The 21,748-nt window shown below is 43.2% G+C and overlaps 1 protein-coding gene across 1 annotated transcript in view; it reads left to right on the plus strand.

Annotated features, from left to right (window-relative positions):
- The first annotated feature begins 249 nt into the window (after positions 1–249).
- The window catches only part of LOC126456468 (galactosylgalactosylxylosylprotein 3-beta-glucuronosyltransferase P-like), a 229,796-nt gene continuing 208,297 nt past the window's right edge, over positions 250–21,748 (plus strand). Inside the window, exon 1 of the mRNA XM_050092219.1 lies at positions 250–255. Coding sequence (XP_049948176.1) covers positions 250–255 — 6 coding nt within the window. The remainder of the gene's footprint in view (positions 256–21,748) is intronic.

Genomic DNA, 21,748 nt, shown 5'->3' on the forward strand with positions numbered 1-21,748 from the left:
TACGGCGGTCTGACGACGTGACTCCCTGAGGTAGCTGCAGCTACGCGGTTTGGAGGCGTGTGACCCGCCGCAGTTCGCGCAGCTGCTGACCACCCCACGAGGCTTCGTGCAACTGCGCGTGTCGTAGATGTAGATGTAAGAAAATCTCGAGATATAACACGAATCGTGCTCAAGTGCAAGGAAAGTCGCAATCCAATAAATGGATGGCCGCCTGGGGTATCCAGGTGTATCGTACAGCTGCTGAGTCGTATGGAGGTAATCTGCAGATTTGGTGATAAGGGGGCAGGCGATAACGGTGCGGTGATAGAGGGGCAGATGATAAGGGATCAGGAGACAGGGGAACCGGTGCAGCAGGCAGAGGCCGCCATGAGCGCCGACCGGCCGCTGCGCCGGCTGTGGCTGCGGCTGTGGTCGCTGCCGCAGCCTCTGTCGCTGCACCCGCGCTCCCGCCGCCTGCTGGCGGCCTGCTGGCTGCTGGCCGGCGTCGCGCTGCTCCTGCTGCTGCTGGGCGCCTTCCGCTCCTACTACGCCGCTGCCCTGCAGGTAGGCCGTCACCCTCAGGCTACTGTGCGCGCATCAACTCCGTACTGAGGTGCCGAAGCCGTGAGATAGCGATGTGCAGGTATACTGGTCAGGGGTGCTCGCAGGGTGGGGGGGGGGGGGGGGGGAAGAGGGGGCAGTGGGGGCAGTTGCCCCTAGTGAGAATTCATTCAGTTTACGAATATAAAAAATACCAGCAACTTTAGGGCTCAGTTATTTATGATTTAAAATACCCGTAAAATTACCACTAAAGTAACCGAGAAATATCGATAAAATTATGTAAAAACGACATAAAACATATGTAAATAGAATTACAGGATGAACTGGAGCAATGAAAAACTTTAAAGGAGAATAGAACTAAATTTAAAAAATGATGATAAATTTAAAAATTGTGTTTTTCTTTAAGAAATCTCGTTCGTTGAAGATGTGCAAAATTGTTATGTATCCGCGAAGGATGACAAGATATCCTTCAGTTACTTCCGAATGTCGATTTTTAATAGCAGGAAATCAAGTAGTTCAGAGAGAAAAAGCTAGGGACAGGATCAAACGAAAATGGCGGCAAAATGTACAGTCTGCTAATGTAAAAACAGGTTTTACTATAGTTATAATGTCAGTTTCTTATGTTCGTAACTCTGGCATGGTGCTAAAAGTGCATCAGTATTTCTAAATTGCATATAAGGGGAAAACAACTGGCTTGCCATGAAACGACAAATTCTCTTCAGAGAACAATAGTAATTCAGTAAGCATATTACAATGCGTAGGCCAATTCCAAAATAGAGCTGTATCACATGAAAGAATCGTTCTTAGTTAATACACTACGCAGCTGCAGAACACTATTGTTAAGTGCATAAAAGCAGCTTTGACAGTAATGTAAGTGAATTTGACCAGGTTTACACAGTTGAGTGTGGTGAACCGTTTTTCTTCCGGACTGTTAATTTAAATCCAACTGCATGAGCAGTATTTTTAAGCGCTTAAACAATTATTAGTGGTAAGAAAACAATTTATTAGCAGAATATGGTTCAGAAACATAATATATATATATATATATATATATATATATATCTGTGTGTGTGTGTGTGTGTGTGTGTGTGTGTGTGTGTGTGTGTGTGTGTGAAGAAAATGTTTTGCCGCTACTGAGACAAAAACCTGCGGGCGCCCCTGATACAGGTGGCGGTAGTATCGCGTACGCCAGGTACAAAAGTACAGTGCACTGGCACGTCTGTCAGTTATACCCAAGTGATTCACGTGAAAAGGTTTCCGACGTGGTTACGGCCGCATGACGGGAATTAACAGACTTTGAACGCGGAATGGTAGCAGGCCTTACCTCTCACCACAGGCAACGCAGATGCCTATGGCCGGCAGCGGAGTCGTTTGCGTAGAGTTGTCAGTGCTAATAGACAAGCATAGTGTCAAATAACCTTCCGCAAACAGTAGTATTCAATGAACTGTGGATGAAGCAGGACCAACAGGCATTACATGCATTGAACAAAAATAATAGTGCATTGAGCATAGCTAGTCTCTAGTTGAAATCTAGATCTCCCAATAAAATTTTAAAAGGACGACTCATAGCTTAAATCTATTATTTACAAGTCAATATAACAGGCGCTGAATGCAACAGCCTTCTGAATGCAAGCTAACCTGATGCGAAATCAATGTGCAAACGTACGACGAACGTATCCCTTAGAACGGTGCGACGAAATGTGGCGTTAATGGACTGTGACACAGACAGCCGACGCGAGTGTCTTCGCTGACAGCATGACAGCACGGCATCGTCTGCAACGCCTCTCCTGGGCTCGTCACCATATCAGTTCTACATCTACATCTACATTCATACTCCGCACGCCACCCAACGGTATGTGGCGGAGAGCACATTACGAGCCACTGCCATTGCCTCCCCTTCCTGCTCCAGTCGCGTATGGTTCGCGGGAAGAACGACTGCCGGAAAGCGTCCGTGCGCGCTCGAAACCCTCATATTTCACATTCGTGATCACCTCGGGAGGTATAAGTAGGGGGAAGCAATATATTCGATACCTCATCCAGAAACGCACCCTTTCCAGACCTGAACAGCAAGCTACACCGCGATGCAGAGCACCTCTCTTGCAGAGTCTGCCACTTGAGATTGCTAAACATCTCCGTAACGCTATCACGCTTACCAAGTAACCCTGTGACGAAACGCTCCGTTCTTCTTCGGATCGTCTCTGTCTCCTCTGTCAACCCGACCTGGTACGGATCCCACACTGATGAGCAATACTTAAGTATAGGTCGAACGAGTGTTTTGTAAGTCACCTCCTTTCTTGGTGGACTACATTTTCTAAGGACTCTCCCAATGAATCTCAACCTGGCACCCGCCTTACCAACAATTAATTTTATATGATCATTCCACGACAAATCGTTCCGTACTCATACTCCCAGATATTTTACAGATGTAACTGCTACCAGTGTTTGTTCCGCTGTCATACAATGATACAATAAAGGATCCTTCTTTCTATGTATTCGCAATACATTACATTTGTGGTGTCACCGCCAGGCACCACACTTGCTATGTGGTTGTTTTAAATCGGCCGCGGTCCATTAGTACATGTCGGACCCGCGTGTCGCCACTGTCAGTGATCGCAGACCGAGCGCCACCGCGAGGCAGGTGTCGAGATACGGACTAGCACTCGCCCAGTTGTACGGACGACTTTGCTAGCGACTACACGGACGAAGACTCGCTCATTTGCAGAGCAGCTAGTTAGAATAGCCTTCAGCTAAGTCCATGGCTACGACCTAGCAAGGCGCCATTAGCATTACATTGCATTTATCTAGAGAGAGTCTCACTTGTATCATCAAGAACGCTGTATACAAATGATGGATTAAAGTTAAGTATTCCAGCAGCTACGTACTTTTCTTTATAGCATTCATTACGTATCCTGTTTCAGACCTCACGCCATCCTGCGTGAGTTAGCGCGTGCATCTTGGCCGCCTCTTTCTATTAGTGTACGTAGTGTTGGCAAGTCTGCCGACACAACAACATTTGTCTATGTTAAGGGTCAGTTGCCACTCCCTGCACCAAGTGCGTATCTGCTGCAGATCTTCGTGCATTTCGCTGCAATTTTCTAATGCTGCGAAATCTCTGTGTACTACAGCATCATCCGTGAAAAGCCGCATGGAACTTCTCACACTATCTACTAGGTCATTTATATATATTGTTGGATACTAGACGACTGGGAAACCGTACTCTGGCCACATGGTTTCCAGTTTCGGTTGGTAACAGCTGATGGTAGGGATCGGGTGTGGTGCCCACCTCACGATGCCATGGACCCAAGTTGTCAAGGATGCACTGTGCAAGCTGGTGGTGGCCCCTTAATGGTCTGGCGTGTGTTTATCTGGACTAAATTCTATTCTCTGTTCCATCTGAACCGATGATTGACTGAAAATGGCTACCTTCGGCTACTTGAAGACCATTTGCAGCCATTCAACCATAGAATTTTTATGGGTAATATTTCGTCTTGTCCTGGGCAACAACTGTTCGTGATATACGTAGAAATGTGTGTTCTAATAGGACAACTATGCAAGGAGTTCCATCCAATAATATCCAAACAGCAGACTCTGTACACGGTTTATTAAATTGCCAATAGTAATAAGTTAACTTGGCATCAAAATTTAAAATTATTTATATAAAAAAACTTCGAGAAATATAATGACGCTTAGCACCATAAAATGAAAGAAGCGCGACACACAGCCAATAAATATAATAACAAAATAATAATTTGATACATCCAAAGGGCGAGGGCAACTCCCAACGCAATCACAGACGAGCAAGCTCTCAACACTTCGGAGCCTTCCCACTAGAAACGGTCCCCGAAATAAACCGCTGAGAGCTCCCCGACATGCCTCCCACAACTGCCCGTCACTTACGCACTTTGGTTATGTTCTGTAACACACGACAGATAATATCAACACAAGATAAAATTAAAAAATACAGTATAACATCCCGACAGCACATGATAACCTCGGCGCCGTTAACTCGGGCGCTCTTAATTAGTGCCGGAAGCCAACACACACAAATCTCAGTAAACTATTCTCGCTCCTTAAAACGAAACAATAAAAGCCAAGCGCACATGAATAGTCAAACCACAGTCTTAGAACTGCCTTAACGACACCAAACGCGACTATGCCAGAAGTTAATAATAACACAGTGAGAAAAATACAAAACATAGCACTAAATGCTGTTACACGACCAAACTGACGAGATCGTGTTGTTCAGGTCCGACAAGACAACATATACCAAGCAGCAGTAATTCACTATGTATACACTGTACAAAACTGCCATTCTTAGGCAGACTTTACCTAACACATCAAATGCCAAATAAACCATACATGAACGCTACTGCCGGCCGGCCGGCCGGTGTGGCCGTGCGGTTCTAGGCGCTTCAGTCTGGAACCGCGTGACCGCTACGGTCGCAGGTTCAAATCCTGCCTCGGGCATGGATGTGTGTGATGTCCTTAGGTTAGTTAGGTTTAAGTAGTTCTAAGTTCTAGGAGACTTATGACCACAGATGTTACGTCCCATAGTGCTCAGAGCCATTTGAACCATTTTTACTGCCGGCCGAGGTGGCCGAGCGCTTCTGGGCGCTACAGTGTGGAACCGCGCGACCGCTACGGTCGCAGGTTCGAATCCTGCCTCGGGCGTTGATGTGTGTGATGTCCTTAGGTTAGTTAGTTAGTTCTTAGTTCTAAGGGACTGATGACCTCAGAAGTTAAGTCCCATAGTGCTTAGAGCCATTTGAACCATGAACGCTACTCCGGGCAGGACTCCAGTTGAGCAAATAAATTAGTACCAACAAATATCGTAACGAGCCCCCCCCCCCCACACACACACAGCAAAAAGTTCCAACAACGCCGCCCCACATCAGAAAGTTCAGAAACCGCTGCTGGAGCTTCCAGGGGAAAATCTGAAGAGCCAACCGAGCCCACACCCTAACCTGGCAGACGACTCCAAAATTCAGCAACTAGTTGTCTCCGGGCCAGAGTATCACAGAACCCCACCGGACCTCCACATCAGACAGGCAGGAAGAACAAGTAAGCCGACCCCAGTTAATCACCACCGCATGGCCAGCACAGCGGCGAGTCGCCTCCGCCCCAGGCCACTCTCCTCATATTGCGAGGCACAACCACCTTAGCGCTAGTCACTAGCAGGTCAGGCAGAGCGAAATTTACGTTCCGTGCAATCCCGGGAAACCAACTAGCCTCTCGCTTTCCGCCGGCCACCACAAACACACGCCAGCGACGTCATAGCAAATCGCCACCGGAGCGCCACCCACACCAGGACAACGAACTATAATCGATTACGGTGCGCGCTCTGAACAAGATCACAGGATAGCGCCGCGCACCATATCACACGTAAATAACGTTCTGGACAATTAGAGCGACACTAAGCCCACCAAATATTTATGGGACATAATCAGGAGGTCACTTTGTCCAAAATATCCTGCACCGGCAAATATGGACTTATATAGAGGCAGCATGAATCAATATTTCTGCAGGGGACTTCCAAAGACTTGACTCCACGTCACGTCGAGTTGCTGCACTACACCAGGCAAAAGGAAATCTGACACGATATTATTCACCTCCGTGAGTAACTCATTTAATTATATCGCGAGTCTGGACTGTTATTAAAATAATAAATGAAAATAATAAAATAATAATAATAATTCAGCACTCCAATATCTGATTTAAACTGCACTCGACAAAACAGTTAAACAGCCACTTCTTAGAAATCCCGTAGTTGTCTCCCATTACGGCGTAGAAGTTTGAAATTTGACGCAAAGCCTACTACAACTTTCCTCCGTGAAGGTGCAAAAGCGTCTAGCCCAGTCACCTTCGGACTAGGAGAAGTTTCAAGCAGCCGAGTGTAAACACATCATGGAGAGATAAAGCCAGAGCTCTGAAGTTCATGTGAGAGGTAAAGTGATGTAATAATGTCACACAGGCACAAAATTGACCACAATTATTTCCAATGCCACTGTGGTCGTATCACACGATAGGAAGCTCTCACAACCAGTTTTAAACACATCTCACCCTTTCTGTTGTTACCTATGTGCTGAAGGTGATAACCGTCATGCCCAGCACTGCAGTCACACGGTTTTCCCGTGTGTGACCGTGGAAAACATTCCAGACCCACCGCCGCTCAGCATCCACACAACGGTGGCATGAAGGGCGAAATAAATGGACTGTTTTACTTGGGCCTTTCTAACATTCTGCGTGGTGTCTGTTTGTTCTAAGTCGTGTCTCCCTACCACTTTCGCGCAACGAAGCTCTGAGCGTGTTTTTTTGGGAACTGACTAAGTTGAACCTGGGACCTGAGGCTGGTAAGGAGACGCCAGACCACACATGACATGCAGAATTCAGAAGAGTTCAGTGAGACTAGCGATGATATAATTAAATACTTAATGATTTCAGCGTCAGCTCCACTGCACTCCCTGTATAAGAATCTTAATACTAACTAAATTTAGTGGAAGGGGTTCAAGGCTTTCCTATTTTTAGTTAGCTGGTAAAATAACGTCGAAAAAGCAGTTAAGTTTACCATTGGAATTTCTACTCTACTAACAAAACATTGTTTATAAATTGTGCTATTGATGAAAGGAAATATTTTAATACAGGATGATAAAAACCAACTGCGTTCAACAAAAATGTGAGCGAATATTCCCCGAATGGGTTTCCAAGTTCTACAATGGATCGAAGGATGACCTGTGCCATATCTATAATCTAGGTTTAAATTAAGTTTCATAAAAGAGAAAGCTATCAAAAATGGTCTACAGTGACCCTCAATTATCTTTAATTACTTATTTAACTTGTCGTAAATTACAGTGGCTGATGTGTCTTCTCAATAATTATATAACAGAAAAATCATCGAGTTTCAGATTTTAACTACTAGTAGCAAATGTGAATACCATGAGCTTCAATTGACGATCGACATTAGTATTATGCAAAAAGGGGGTGTAACAGATGAGACTTCTGCAGTTCTGAGGGAAGCCTTATGTGGCATCACGTGCGTTCATTACCTTGACATTGGTTAGGCAGCGTCAGGGGGCAGCGGGTGGCGCAGCTCCACACACCTCGCCGTCTCGGAAGCAACTCTTTCTAACTTCTCCTTACTACAATTTACTGAGGTTGGTTTAAGAAAAGGTATCTGGATGTGTTTTCAACTGACCAATCAGGGTCTCAATGTTAACCTTAAGCTTCGCCTACAAAAACTTCTGTCTATCCAATGAGAAACATTATACTTTTCGTGGTGGGGCAATGTTTTTAATGTTTGCTACGTAACAGAGACGCGAAAAAGTCTCACGCTAAAACTTGCAGCTGGTGTGGCCCTTTTAGTGTTATCGTAAGATCTAAACCGTTCTTCTGGAGGGCTCTATCTTTTAACTTGGGCTGGGGGGTCGTGTTGGCGGTCGGCTGGCGATGTGGGTGTCCATCCCTTATCGTAGGGCCTTCTAGCTTAACACGGTTCTGCTCTCGGCTTCTGTTCTCGTTTCTCCCCTCGGAACAGCTCTGTTTCACGGTGGGAAGGTATGACATGCATTTAGGCGTTCTTGTGTTAGTCTGTGGTATTCTATTTGCTCACTTGTTGATTGTATTACTTTAGTTAATTTAATGTCAGGATTTATTCAGAACTATGTGACATACTGCCGGATTTGCTATCATGTCGGGGTTTTCATGGATTTGCCTGACACCTTACATTCCCACACATTTCGAAGTCGAAAACGACAGTTCGCTTTGCGATGAGCAGCAGGAAGGCGTTCTTGACAATTTATCACGCTGATGATACCCTCCCGGACGATTGAGTCCTCATCTAAGGACACAGTGGGCCTGCAGTCGGTTTGAACGTAATCGCACGCCTCTGAAATGTAGTGCGACCGCAATTTTTGCTCCGAGTTACAGGGTGGTAATCGGTACGAAGCGTTCAAAACCAGACGACGAAGTAGAGAAGGTCGTTTTTGCTTTTTCAGTCCTACTGCTTTGCGTCCTCCTGTTGGGCGTTTGTGAGTTTGAGGGAGATGGGGGCAAGGGGGTGCGACATTGAAATACGCTTTAATAAAACTGCTATGGGTCCCTCTAAATCCCACATTTTTCCAACATCGTCCTCAGTGCCATCTGCGCACCTTTATTGACCACATCAAATATGAAGGGGTACAGAGATAACCAGGCGCTGGTCAGCAGGCGCCATTGTTAGGCAATTATTTTGAGAGAGCGTCGGATGAAGGGACACCTCACATACCTTTGCGTTAAGTGGTGGAGCGAACTGCAACTCCTCCACGAATAGCGAAAGATCAGTGACAAGCACCTGTAAAGATAAATCCCGAGAAAGAAGAATAGGCGAGACATCTGAATTGGTGACACCTGGGAAGAGGAGGCGCCTCGAGAAGACGGTCGCAAAACTCGCCTCTTTCACGAAAAGTGCAATTATACGTTAAATACGTACATGTTATTCGAGGAAGGATTGTCCGACAACCAAAAAGCAGCGTCCTGCACTTGTCGCACCGGACCTGTTTATGGGTAGTGAATCGTCCTTGCTAAGACTTGTGGAAAAGTTACGAGTCCGCTGTAAATCTATTTCTGGGACGCAAGTTATTAATGGAACGCCAGAGTATTACAGATCCGTGGTGCCAGTTTCTTAGGGAGTTAGTAGAGGCAAATTTTGACGACATCATTGGACTTCATGAAATTGAGTGAATGCAGGGGACAGATTAAAACAAGGGTGGATAAACGATACCATCTGACATGATATGGCAGCTCCGATTGCTAGAGGAAAGAGAACAATAAATGCCACGCATGCCGAAAAATTCAAAATATTTCATTCCTAGTTGTCAAACAAGACCTCAGACTTCCACAAAAAATATTTTCTTTGGGCCTTGTAACGCTTCAACGTGGGGTTGGCCTTGTCGTTACGGATTTGGCGGTGTTAGTTACAGAGGGTGTCCGGATGCCTTTCCTGCCGCCACCCTGAACCCCCCTGGATGTCAGTAGTTTACCCCATATGCCTGCGTCTAGTGGAAGCCATTAAATAGTGCGAACGTCCGCAAATGCCTGTGAGTCGTGTAACTGAGGCGAAACGTGGGGACCAGCCAGGTATTCACCTAGCGGGATGTGGAAAGCCGCCTAAAGACCAAATCCAGGCTGGCTGGCATACCGGCCCTCGTCATTAATCCGCCGGGCGGATTCTATGCGAGGTCGGTGCGCCTACCCGAGTCCAGGAAGCAGCGCGTTAGCGCTTTCGATCTCCTGGCGGATCAGACTTCCACGAAGATATGAACCAAAATACTTGTTTGAAGACTTTCTGCTCCGAAACATAACGAAAAACTCTGTACTTTTTATAAATAACGCTCGCAACCATTTCGTTGTGCAAGATAAGATTTGTTGGCTACATCAACCTAAGACACAGTTTCACAGTAACTTAAAAAGGGCATAATTGTTAGAATTCCTGTCGCAACACAAGCCACTCAGTTGGGATCGGGTCGAACGATGCATTGCTAGAGACAGTAGCAAAGAATAGCGTTGCCCACAGTGGAACGCCTTTAGAATTTAACAACTGAAACAGTGACAGAGGAAGTGTGCAGAAAACTGCCAATGGCCGTTGCTTCCGCGTGCAGTCGGCGACAGCGCCGCTGCTTTGGACCTTAAGAGTCACGTGACAGCTTGTCTAAACCAGACTACAGCGAATGTTTACTTAATGAAAGAAATGTAGGCGTCGCACTTTTGTAATACGCAGTATTCGAATGCTACCACTCGAGTTTCAGGTAGCCAGTCGTGCTCTTATTACACAAAAGTACTCTTCAATAATATTACATACACTGTCGACAAGCTGACAATTGACACGACAAATCAGCCACCACAAACAGTCCAACTTGATTTTAATCATTGAGAAAATAGTACTAAACGTCATAAATGGATAAAACCATTACTCCAGAGCGCATTTGCCTGTTAGAAGACGCCCAATGTTATCGTGGTACCACATTAGCTCACGTCGCATAGAATCTTACACAAAATGTAATAACCAGTAAACGTAGTGTATCATGCAGCTCTGACACTTTATTGAAACAATAGCTCTGATTCATGTTGTTTTTCAACTGACAGTTAGTTCGTTTAGTAAAGGTCAAACCAAAAGCGTAGCACCAATCAGCAATATTCATATGACACAAAGGTTGCTAATACACGCTGTGCCAAGTGAATTTCACTAATTATTCAAAGTGCTAAGGCATTTTGTGACTCTACACGAGGGTGCAGTTCAAATGGCTCTAAGCACTATGGGACTTAACATCTGAGGTCATCAGTCCCCTAGACTTCTAACTACTTGCACCTAACTAACCTAAGGACGTCACACACATACATGGCCGAGGCAGGTTTGGAACCTGCGACCATAGCAGCGGCGTGGTTCCGGATTGGAGCTCCTAGAACCGCTCGGCCACCGCGGCCGACGAGGGAGAAGTTACGATGAACTTCTTACCCAGGCAATTTCACACAGATTCTTAACCATCTCGCAATTCTATTTCATATTCTTCTCCTGCTCCCTCACTTCTGGTTTCAGATTGACTTCAGAAAGAACTATTCAGTTAATGTGCAGTTCTCGCCAATAACTTTGTAATTTGGACTGAGATTTTTGTGCAATCGGCGCACACTGCCCTTTTCTCTGGAGCAAGATCACAACCTCTTCTCGCCGACCGCCCTCCAAAGAGTTTCTCTCGTTTCTCTGCCAGTTTTATCTTTGGTCTGTGAAGGCATTTTGGCTATTGTACATTCTTCAGAGATAGCTATTGCTAGCTATGGAATTTCAGACAGGACTTTTTTTATATTACGAAATGAAAGCATATTTTCCTCGGAAAGTAGATATGTTTAAATGGTGAGCAGTGTAGCAATATGCATATGACACAAAGGGTGAGCAGTGTAGCTTCATACTGGAGTTTCAACATACTACTATTAACCTCAAAATCTAGGTTGCCGCAACGTATTGATCTGTAAAGTGCTCAGAGGTTCGGGTGTGCTCCATGTTTAAAGCATGTTTCGTCACATAAAGCGAAAACTAGTGTTTCTTAGTTTCTGGAACACTTGTTACTCGATACGGCACCAATGTTTATTAACAAAAGTACTGTTATGTGCGGTAGTAAGTTAAATTCATGTCTACGTTCAGTGTATCTTGGTGGGCAAATGCCAACTTTTTATTTCAGATGGAGAGCCATCGACTAAAACAAAAGATACTTTAGGTGTGCCCCAGGCAAATGTGGTGGGACAGGCGCTGTACGTGTTGTACATTAAATTATTTATTTATTGCTCCTTTATTCTAATTACATTATGGCTTCAAGAACTTCTCCTACATATGATCAGGAACAATGAATAGGAAAATTATTACATAACAGTCAAAACAATAATAATTTGCATTTTTAATAAAATAATGGGCAATAATAATAATAATAATAATAATGAAGGATTGTAATATAATGAAGGAATTCGGATGATATAGATTAGGCATTACATAAAAGACTCAATTATAAAGCTTGCATTATTAGTAAATTAATTGGCAGTAATAGCATTAAAATATGAATGATAACATAATGAAGAATGATATTGCTTAGGTATTACATACAAACTCATTAATAATAATTTGCGTTGTTAACAGAAAGTAATAATAATAATAATAATAATTGAGGTTTTAAGCAAGATATTTCTTAGTTTAGCACTTGAAACTTTTGTTAGTATTAGGAGAATATTGTTCAAAAGTCAGGTTCCTGATACAGAAAATGATTTAGAGAACATGGCAGAATTGTGTAGTGGTACAGAGAGGACTGAGAATGTGTATTTCTGCTGTGTTTTTTCTGATAGTAGTGTAAGAACTGAAGATAAATAGGAAGGAGTGCAATGACTGAGAAAACGATACAGAAAACTTAGTGTATAATCATCTCCACACTTATTGGCACACGGCCATAATAATTGTTCACAGGCAGGAGTGATATGGTCGAGGTAGTTTGCATCACAAAAGTATGGCACAAAAGGATTCGTCGCAAGTTGAAAGCGATGTGAGTTCTCAAACTAAAATCATTGAATGATAAGATCACTATAATCAATGAGTGGACGTATTAGTGACTGTATGAGTTCCCTTTTAAGTTCAAAAGAAAGTTTCTTTTCTAGTGTATTTTTGTAGTGGGTGAAGTGATGCTGATGCCTTCTTAGAGACTGCAGCTGTTTGTTCAGTCGAGTCTAAGTGATGGTCTAGAATTTTCCCTGATTTCTTTGCAGGAGAAGAAATGGTTATTATTGTGTTTTTAGGATTAAGAGTGAAAGAGATTCTCGGAACCGAGTAGTAATAAGTATTTTGTGAGCGATGAAGACTGCTTGCGTTTCGTTTCAGATGGGTTGAGATTCAAATGTATTTTCTGTGTGCATTCTGATAAATTAAACAGGTCAGCATTTACGTACTGTAAGTTAGTGCTTGCAGCGCCATACAATTAAATGTCGTCAGTTCTAAATGACATTTGCAATGGTAAATAGTGATCGACACATCATTAACATATAATGAGAAAAATTTATGCCGGCCGCTGTGGCCGAGCGGTTCTAGGCCCTTCAGTCTGGAACTGCACGACAGTTACGGACTCAGGTTCAAATCCTGCCTCGGGCATGTATGTGTGTGATGTCCTTATGTTGGTTAGGTTTAAGTAGTTCTATGTTCTAGGAGACTGGTCACGTCAGATGTTAAGTCTCATAGTGCTCAGAGCCATTTGAACCATTTTTTAGGAAAATAGTGGGCACAATACTGATATTTGTGGGATCCCTGATACTTCTTTCCCCATTGTGACCTATTTGCTCCGATCACTACACATGTCGTGTAGTTATTAGTCTCGATGCAACTTAGTGGAATAAAACACCGTAATTTGGCAGCTTGATTCGTCTACATAATATTGTAAATATTCCACCCGCAGCAGTAATTCTTAGTGTAGCTGTAACCCTAACAACGTATGGGACAACTTTATCTCACAAAAAAGTGTTGGAGTAGATCGCTCATTATATTAATGTAGAAAATAGGTGCATGCAAGGAAAAAATGGCAGAGTATTTCGTCTGAGGAAACAAATTAATTTTTTGACCCAGAACAGAAAGAAAAGAATCAGTGTTGTTTGTACAACAGTAAAGACCTAGCCATAAAATGGGCAGGTCCTCTACAAATCCTACGGTGATTAATTTTTTAACAAGTTGTCTTTTATCTGAAGAGCTATTGCACAAAAAGTTTATAGCAGCAAGAACACCGAAGCAAAACAACATGGAATTCAACAAAAAGTGAAAGTTTCCAAGTCCAGAGAAGTTTTATCTCCATCACATGGTTTTTGAGAGAATTTGACAACAGTGCATTATGTGCCCAAAAGAAGAAATGTGTCCAGTTGGTCAGTTCTCTACACCTCATTAGCGCAGTAGATGAAGAACGTTAAAAGAAGCCAGATATAGTACTCTGCTGGCCACCCAAAATGCATATGAGGTGAAATTTTCAGCATGCATTTGCGGCGACGAGAGATAGACATGATTAGTATTTTAGCGCATCAAAGGCGCCAGTAGCCCCACCTGCAAGCGCTGTATAAATGGGGAACAGGCGGCCGTCTGGACCTACCGGAATTGTTATATCGTGTGGCTGTTTCGTGTGAGCAGCTTCAGTAAGCCTCGTAGAAGACAGCGAGCTTCTTTCGAGCACGTTTCGCAGTTCGACCGAGAAATAATAGCTGCCTGCGGTTTATCCGTCAGAGAAATCGGTGGTCTTGTCGGACAGAACCAAGCAGCTGCGATGCGGATCTGCACTCGCTGGTTGCCGGAGGGAACGACGTACCGACGGGACCGATTACATCCACGTCGTTGCCCCACTACGCGCGGTGACAGGTATGTTGCGGGCGTGGCAGTGATGGATCGCTCTGCCGCATTGCGAACCGTATCACAACAAATTCGGTCTGCTGCGCAATAAGCAGTGTCCGCGCGTACCACTCGACGTCGTTTGCGGCACAGTGGACTTTCCACAAGGCGTCCATAGCTCCGTTTGTCAACCACAGGTTTTTTCGGCGGTAATGGTGCGACGAATGGCGGACATGGACAACCGAATGGAGCGACGTTGTTTTTACCGACGGATCCCGATTCTGCCTGCACCATTGTGATGTTCGGAGTAGTGTCTGGAGACATCGTGGTGAGGGATTGTTGAACTGGCACCTATGAAGTGTCATACTGCCCCTGCACCCCGTATTATTGTTTGGTGTGGTATTGGATTCCACCCCCGCAACCCCCTAGTACGCATTGCCGGTAAACTAAACAGCCAGCGTTACATCTCTGAAGTGCTGGAACCCGTTGTCCTCCCATACCTTCGGAGCCTGTCGATGGCCACATTGCAACAGGATAACGCGCGACCGCATGTGACACGCAGTGCTTCAGACTTCTTCGTCGCCCATCGGATTGTATTGCTGTCTTTGCCCCCTGTTCTTCCGATCCCTCGCCAATCGAAAATGTGTGGTCGATGTCTGCGGAACGACTGGCCTGTAATACAACACCCGCTGCTGTACCGGATCACCTTTGGCAATATGTGGAAGCAGCATGGACTGTTGTACCAGAACAACACATCCAAAGCCTCTGTGTTTCAATGCCGAGGCATGTACCAGCAACTGTAGCCAGCAGTGACGGCAACACGATACCGCTTTCATCTTCAGCACTTCATATAGGGTTGTATTTTCAGTAATGTGACCTTTGTACTACGTATTATCTCCCAAACCAATTTGTCTATGATATTTCCGGTCCTTGGAATTGCATGCTGGATGGCCAGTGTGGCTGCCCTCCGTCGATCTGCTGACGCAGACTTCTCTGACATAAGATACTGATATTGTTATCTACTGTGTACACCAGACTTCTCGTTAAATCTACACATCAGATGCAGAAGCCACAAACATCTTCACTGTAATGGTGACTAAATTTCGGGTTTGAATGCTAATAATTAATGTTAACTTTGTGCTCAGTCGATCACCCTTCATTTGTTGCTGCGTTACCGAAGACAAGATAGTTAATATCGTCTTTGGATGTTAGTAATTATTTACCAATATACACGTCATTATGGAAATAACTTTAGTTTTTTATTAACAACATTCGATAATAATTAAATGATCATGAATGATTGCTTTTTGTATAGGGGGAAAAGGAGGGTTGATCTTACAATTACACACAGCAATTACGGCAACTAAAATGTTCGTTATTTTTATAGGTATTGTACTAAAGACCATGGTCCATTACTGTACTTCGATACAGTCAAACTTCGTAAGCTCTTATTTTCATAAAGCTAAGTGTCCAGTTCCGTTCTTATACTCAATTTAACGTCCATTCCACAGATCCTGTCATCAGTTATTCCACATGTAATAGAATTTAAGACTGAGCGCTACTTTTTCTCGCGCACATAATTCCACAGATATTCTTAGTCCTTCACCTTACGGGAAAAGACTGTCGCGTAAAAATTAACAATAGTCATTTTTCTGCAATTCAACAAGAGTGCCCTGATCCATTCCGTAGCCACACGGAAATGCCCGTTATATTGTACTCCGTAGCAGCGTAGACTTATTCAGAGCGTGGGAAACAAAATGGCTCTGAGCGCTATGCGACTTAACTTCTGAGGTCATCTGTCGCCTAGAACTTAGAACTAATTAAACCTAACTAACCTAAGAACATCACGCACATCCATTCCCAAGGCAGGATTCGAACCTGCGACCGTAGCGGTCGCTCGGTTCCAGACTGTAGCGCCTAGAACCGCACGGCCACTCCGGCCGGCCGGAAAACAAAAGGAGAGAACTATGGTTTACATAGTAGAACTTAGAAACAAAAGTAGCCGCGTCAAACCCTCTTTGATTTCCCTGAAGCGCTACTTTGCTGCGGGCGTTATTCTGATGAGAGATTATATATCGACAATTTTGATTAAGCCTTTCTCAATGCAATTAATTATTTCCCATATTATCGATCACATCTCCCCTACATGAAAATAAATGGTTCAAATGGCTCTGAGCACTATGGGACTTAACATCTTAGGTCATCAGTCCCCTAGAACTTAGAACTACTTAAACCTAACTAACCTAAGGACATCACACACATCCATGCCCGAGAAAGGATTCGAACCTGCGACCGTAGCAGTCCCGCGGTTCCGGACTGAAGCGCCCAGAACCGCACGGCAACCGCGGCCGGCACATGAAAATAATTCAGATAATATTGTTCTTAGTTAAAACATCAGTCATACCATGAGTGTATTATTGAACAATAAAATTAAAAGAGAAGGCTCTTCACGAAAAGGCACTTACATACAAATGCAAGAGAAAATCAAGAAGATAGCCCTTTTACTTATGGACAAATGTAGTGGGTGCAGAACCAACAAGTACTCTGAGTTCATTTCCGCAGCAACATCCCGATTACCAGTGAGATGGATCTGCTGAAAGGAGAATTTTCCTCAATCAGCTACAGCTAGAAGTGATATGTTCTCATATGGAGAAGAGAGAGAACAATCCACACCTCCGAAAGAATGTTCTACAGACCAAGGCAAGTTGTTGCATTACTAACAGACGAATACTATGGTAACCAGATCAGAAAGACACAAGGTGTTCCGTGTGCCAAAACATATTAGACAGAAAAAGTGGTCAGCAACGCACGTAATGCACAATATATAATTACAAAAACTGAATGTGACTGTAAATTGGGTTGTTCTCATGAGCAGAACTTCTGGTGTAAGCCCAGTAAAATTAAAATTTGTTGTCGAATCTCAGAAATATTATAGTGTATTACATGGTTTGAAAGTACTCAAATGAAGGTTACAATCTCATAATAAATACTTTGTTATTCATTCTGTACCACCCTCATAATTTGATGATGTTGTGTTAATACATGGCTTTATGTTTTTGTTGCGATACAAGGATCTTACAGAACCCGCTACAACAATTTTGTTGGTCGAGCTACTCACGCATCCGAGGATTAAATTGGGAGAAACTTTATATGCATCTCACAACGCGAAAAATCCAGTTAATGCCATGATTACAACAATTCTCGGAATAATTCAACTCATCTGCGTGTCACAAACTGTAATGCTGTCAAATGGAGCAGTCACGCAGAGTCAGTCGTAGGTATGGCAGGTGAACAACCCATGTGAAAAAGTTACCAGACTGTGTGCGACCCGCACCAAATAGGAATAATACTCACAGCATACAGAGAAGAGCAGTGTGAACACTCAGGGGTTTGTTTGAGTTTCGAGAGGACAACACGGAATAGTTAAAAAAGTAGAACTGGCTGACGCAGAGACAGATGTAGATCATCCAGCGAAAGCCTATTAAAAACATTTCCAGAATCGCTAATTGGTGAGCAGTCCACAGCTCCCTCTGAATCGCCACTGAGCCGTTCGTCAAGACAGAGTTGTGCTAATTTACGGCACGTCAAGTGGCATTTGAGCAATGAGTCAGCCCCGCGTTCCATATGAGACTGTTAGCGGAGGAAACCCTTGCATGTGGTACAATGCTAAGAACCTGCTGCCATGCGCTCCACGGTGGTTTTCAGAGTATGTATGTATACATGTCTATTTATATAGATGTAGATGTACAAAACTGCGAAGTAAATTCTCATCAGCTGTATCAACGTAAGATACAAAAGTTTAACGAGTACCTTGGTGTATTTTATGTATATCGTACATCAGCTATGAAAAATGCGAGACGATGTGGGAACTCTAGGATGTTAATTCATCATAATTCTCATACACGTGCTGGGTAGACCTTCAGTCTGCCAATACACTGACATGTGATTGTATTCTGAGTAAAGTTGGATAAATACCTTATTTTAAGTAGTTTTTATTTACCAACAGCGGCAGAGCAGTATTTATTTTCAGCGTAGTGCAAATATATAAAGCAATCCAGCAGTATTTTTCACACTTCCCAGAGCGACTACAGCCACACTTCATTACCAGTGCACATCACAGAAGAGGCACGCAGCTGCCGTTTCTGCCTCTTAATGCACAGCTTGACTCGTTTCGGAGTCCAAGCATCCCCTTATGGTCGGATTTACGGAACATGTTTTCCCTTTCATCGAGCTTCAGAGGCCCATCCGTGACGTTTAATATCTTTTGTCACAGTAATTATACATTTTACTTTAATGAAATTTTATGAATTTTTCTTATTTGTCAAGTCAGTCACAATTTTTGGAAAAAACATTAAACTTTACTTATGGATTGTGACACGTATTCTCACGTACATACCTCGCACGTCCGTGCGGTTAGACCCAATTTTTCAACAACCAGATGTCTGTCTGCGCAGCCCCTAAAAATGTTGGCGGGGAAGAGGACAATCAAATGAGAAGATGAAGGACTTGTTGGAGTAGTCTTCTGATTCTGGGAACCCACCTAGTGAACGTGAATCTTCCATTGATAATGAGGTAGATGTCGCTGAAAACTCATAGCTACACAAAAATCAAAATCATGAAGAATCCCATTACGAAGATGGAGAAGAACAATGTAGTGCCAACTCTGCTGAGTGTTACTCATTCTTTTCTCATAATGGGAATCAAATATGGGCTACAGATCCTCAAGCTCGAATTTCTGGTAGGCGGAGCAAAAAGGACGTATTGAAAGAAGACCAGTGACTTAAATGTTTTTTGATTAGGAACTATCATAATGAAGAGTCTTCCTTCATCTTGTTCAGTCGTGTGCCCGTCACTGACAAAATGTGTATGTGGACCAACAAGAAGGTCCAATTCTTTACGAGGACTGTTTCTTGGTGGTCTGATCCCGACTGGAGTTTACAAGTCACTAAAAGATGATAACAGTAACCTTTGAAGTATTGATAAAAGCCGACCACAGTTCAGTGACTTTATATCTCGCAGCTACTTCCATGTTATTCTGATGGTGTTGCGCTTTGACGATGCAGTAGCCCGACATGAACGTAGGTCAAGTGACAAATTGGAACCAATCAGAGAAGTTTTTGTGACGTGGGGAACTACCCTTGCCGGCCTGGGTGGCCGAGCGGTTCTGAGCGCTACGGTCTGAAACCGAGCGACCGCTACGGTCGCAGGTTCGAATCCTGTAAGTTCTAGGGGACTGATGACCTTAGAAGTTAAGTCCCATAGTGCTCAGAACCATTTGAACCATTTTTGAACTACCCTTAGGGATGCCTACATTCCAGGATGGTGCGTGAGGTGGATCAACGGTTGGTCACAATTCAAAAATGCTTTCCATTATGACAGTACATCCCATCAAAACCTGTTAGATATGGAATAAAGTTCTGGGCAATTCGTGGCAGTGCAACAAACTACTGCTGGAAGACGAAAGTGTATTTGGGGCAGGAGGAAGAAACCAGGTCCGTGTAACTTGGCGAAAATATTGCGAAAACCCTGATGATTGAACTTTAAAAGTCATGCTGTAATACCTTGTGTGGTAACTTTTTTACATCTATACATTTTTCTCATTATTTGTTGTCAAAAGATCTGACATTTGACGGTACTATCCACAACAATAAATGTGAATTGCCTGCAAAATTTATTACACCTAAAGGACGTAAAATATACTCTTAACTATGTGGTTTTCATTCAGTTGTGTTGATAGCGTACTATTTTCCTTAAAAAAGCAAAGTTGTTACCGAACCTAGCTCTCTTCATGACCAACCAATGGCGTCATCATCACAGGTAAAGAAACCTCAAGTTACAACGATATTCAGTATCACAAAGGGCGTTGACACCATGGACCAAAAGACGCGATGCCACAGCGAGAAGAGATAAACAAGTCTCTGTCCACTGGTGGTTTTCTTCATCATGATCGATGTAAGTGTAATGAATGAATATACAATTTGGATGACACTGTCTACCAATAAACATGAGACATCGGACTTTCATCATCAATTTGGTAAAGGAATTAGTGGGGTAAGGTTGTCACCGGATCCAGGAAGGGAAGTGAAACGACCAGCTAAGAAAAGGAGATGATGTGCATGTTGTGTAGAGAAGAAAGACAGCAAAAGTCATACTCAATGTTACAATTGTACCAAGCACTCAGATCATTCTGCCTGTAGATATTGCGCAAATTTTCAACAATAACAAAATTCACCATTAAAGGTAACATGATTTTGTCATTTTAAATATAAACTTATAATAAATAAAATTATTTTGTAAGTACTCACACTTAAATGTCCATCGCATCATTAAACACTGTCAGTTTAAACAAGACAGGCCTGAGGGGACCCAACTGATAGGCTGCGCTATACTGATTTTCTGGCAAGCAGAGGATTAAGCTTACAAACACACATATATGTACAGTATAAACTAGAATGGTAACATTGTCTTTTCAACGTGCAGGTGGTTCCTCCAATTTCTTGCTCTATATACAGTATAAATGGTATGTAACAAGTGTCCTTGTTTTGTTTTTTATGTGGAGGAAAGATTTAAAAATTGTGTACAAGGTATCAGGTTAATTCGACAGGAGCAGTATTACATGACACCGATATAGTGTGAAACACAATCCGAGTTGTTTTTGTGTGCGCTTACTGATAAGAGCATTATCCGGAAATCACGTGTTATCGACATTATTCTTGCAAGATGAGAGACTTTCGTAGTGTCTGCAGTTGGTGATCAAACCATAAAGAAGCTTTCGTATACTCACGGGGTCAGTTGTCAATGTTCTGCTTCCTAATCGGCCTACTGAATTACGATGTAATTGACAGTGATCGCGTATGCATTACGAAATTTTACAATGAGCAAGGCTATCGTTACCTAAGGAAAATAATACTGGTTCATAGGAGGAAAGTGTACAACAGAGCCTTGTGAACGAAGAATCTAAATACTGATAACAGTTTTGAAATGGGTGTAACTGAGTGCAATCGCTCACGAACTACACAAAGTGTGGGGAGGATGGGTACCACGTAACAGTTTGAATACAAATATATATTTACGGTGTATAAAATACCGTTTAGCTAAACAAGAGACAATTAAACGATCGCCAGCCACTAGGGAAATGAATATTTACAATCCTAAGAAAGATAATGGGAAAGAAAATTAGGCAAATAATCGCTAGTGTGGCAACAGAAAGTTCTCACGCTTATACACAGCACAACATTTCACGAGAAGGTAAGTGAATGAGAAAGTACTGAGTCTGCAGTTACTTAATCTGAATTACTAAATTGTGAAAGCTAAGTTAAACCTCAGTGTAAAATAGTGCAAAATTTG

This window comes from Schistocerca serialis, chromosome 2, assembly GCF_023864345.2.
Source record: "Schistocerca serialis cubense isolate TAMUIC-IGC-003099 chromosome 2, iqSchSeri2.2, whole genome shotgun sequence".
NCBI lineage: Eukaryota > Metazoa > Arthropoda > Insecta > Orthoptera > Acrididae > Schistocerca > Schistocerca serialis.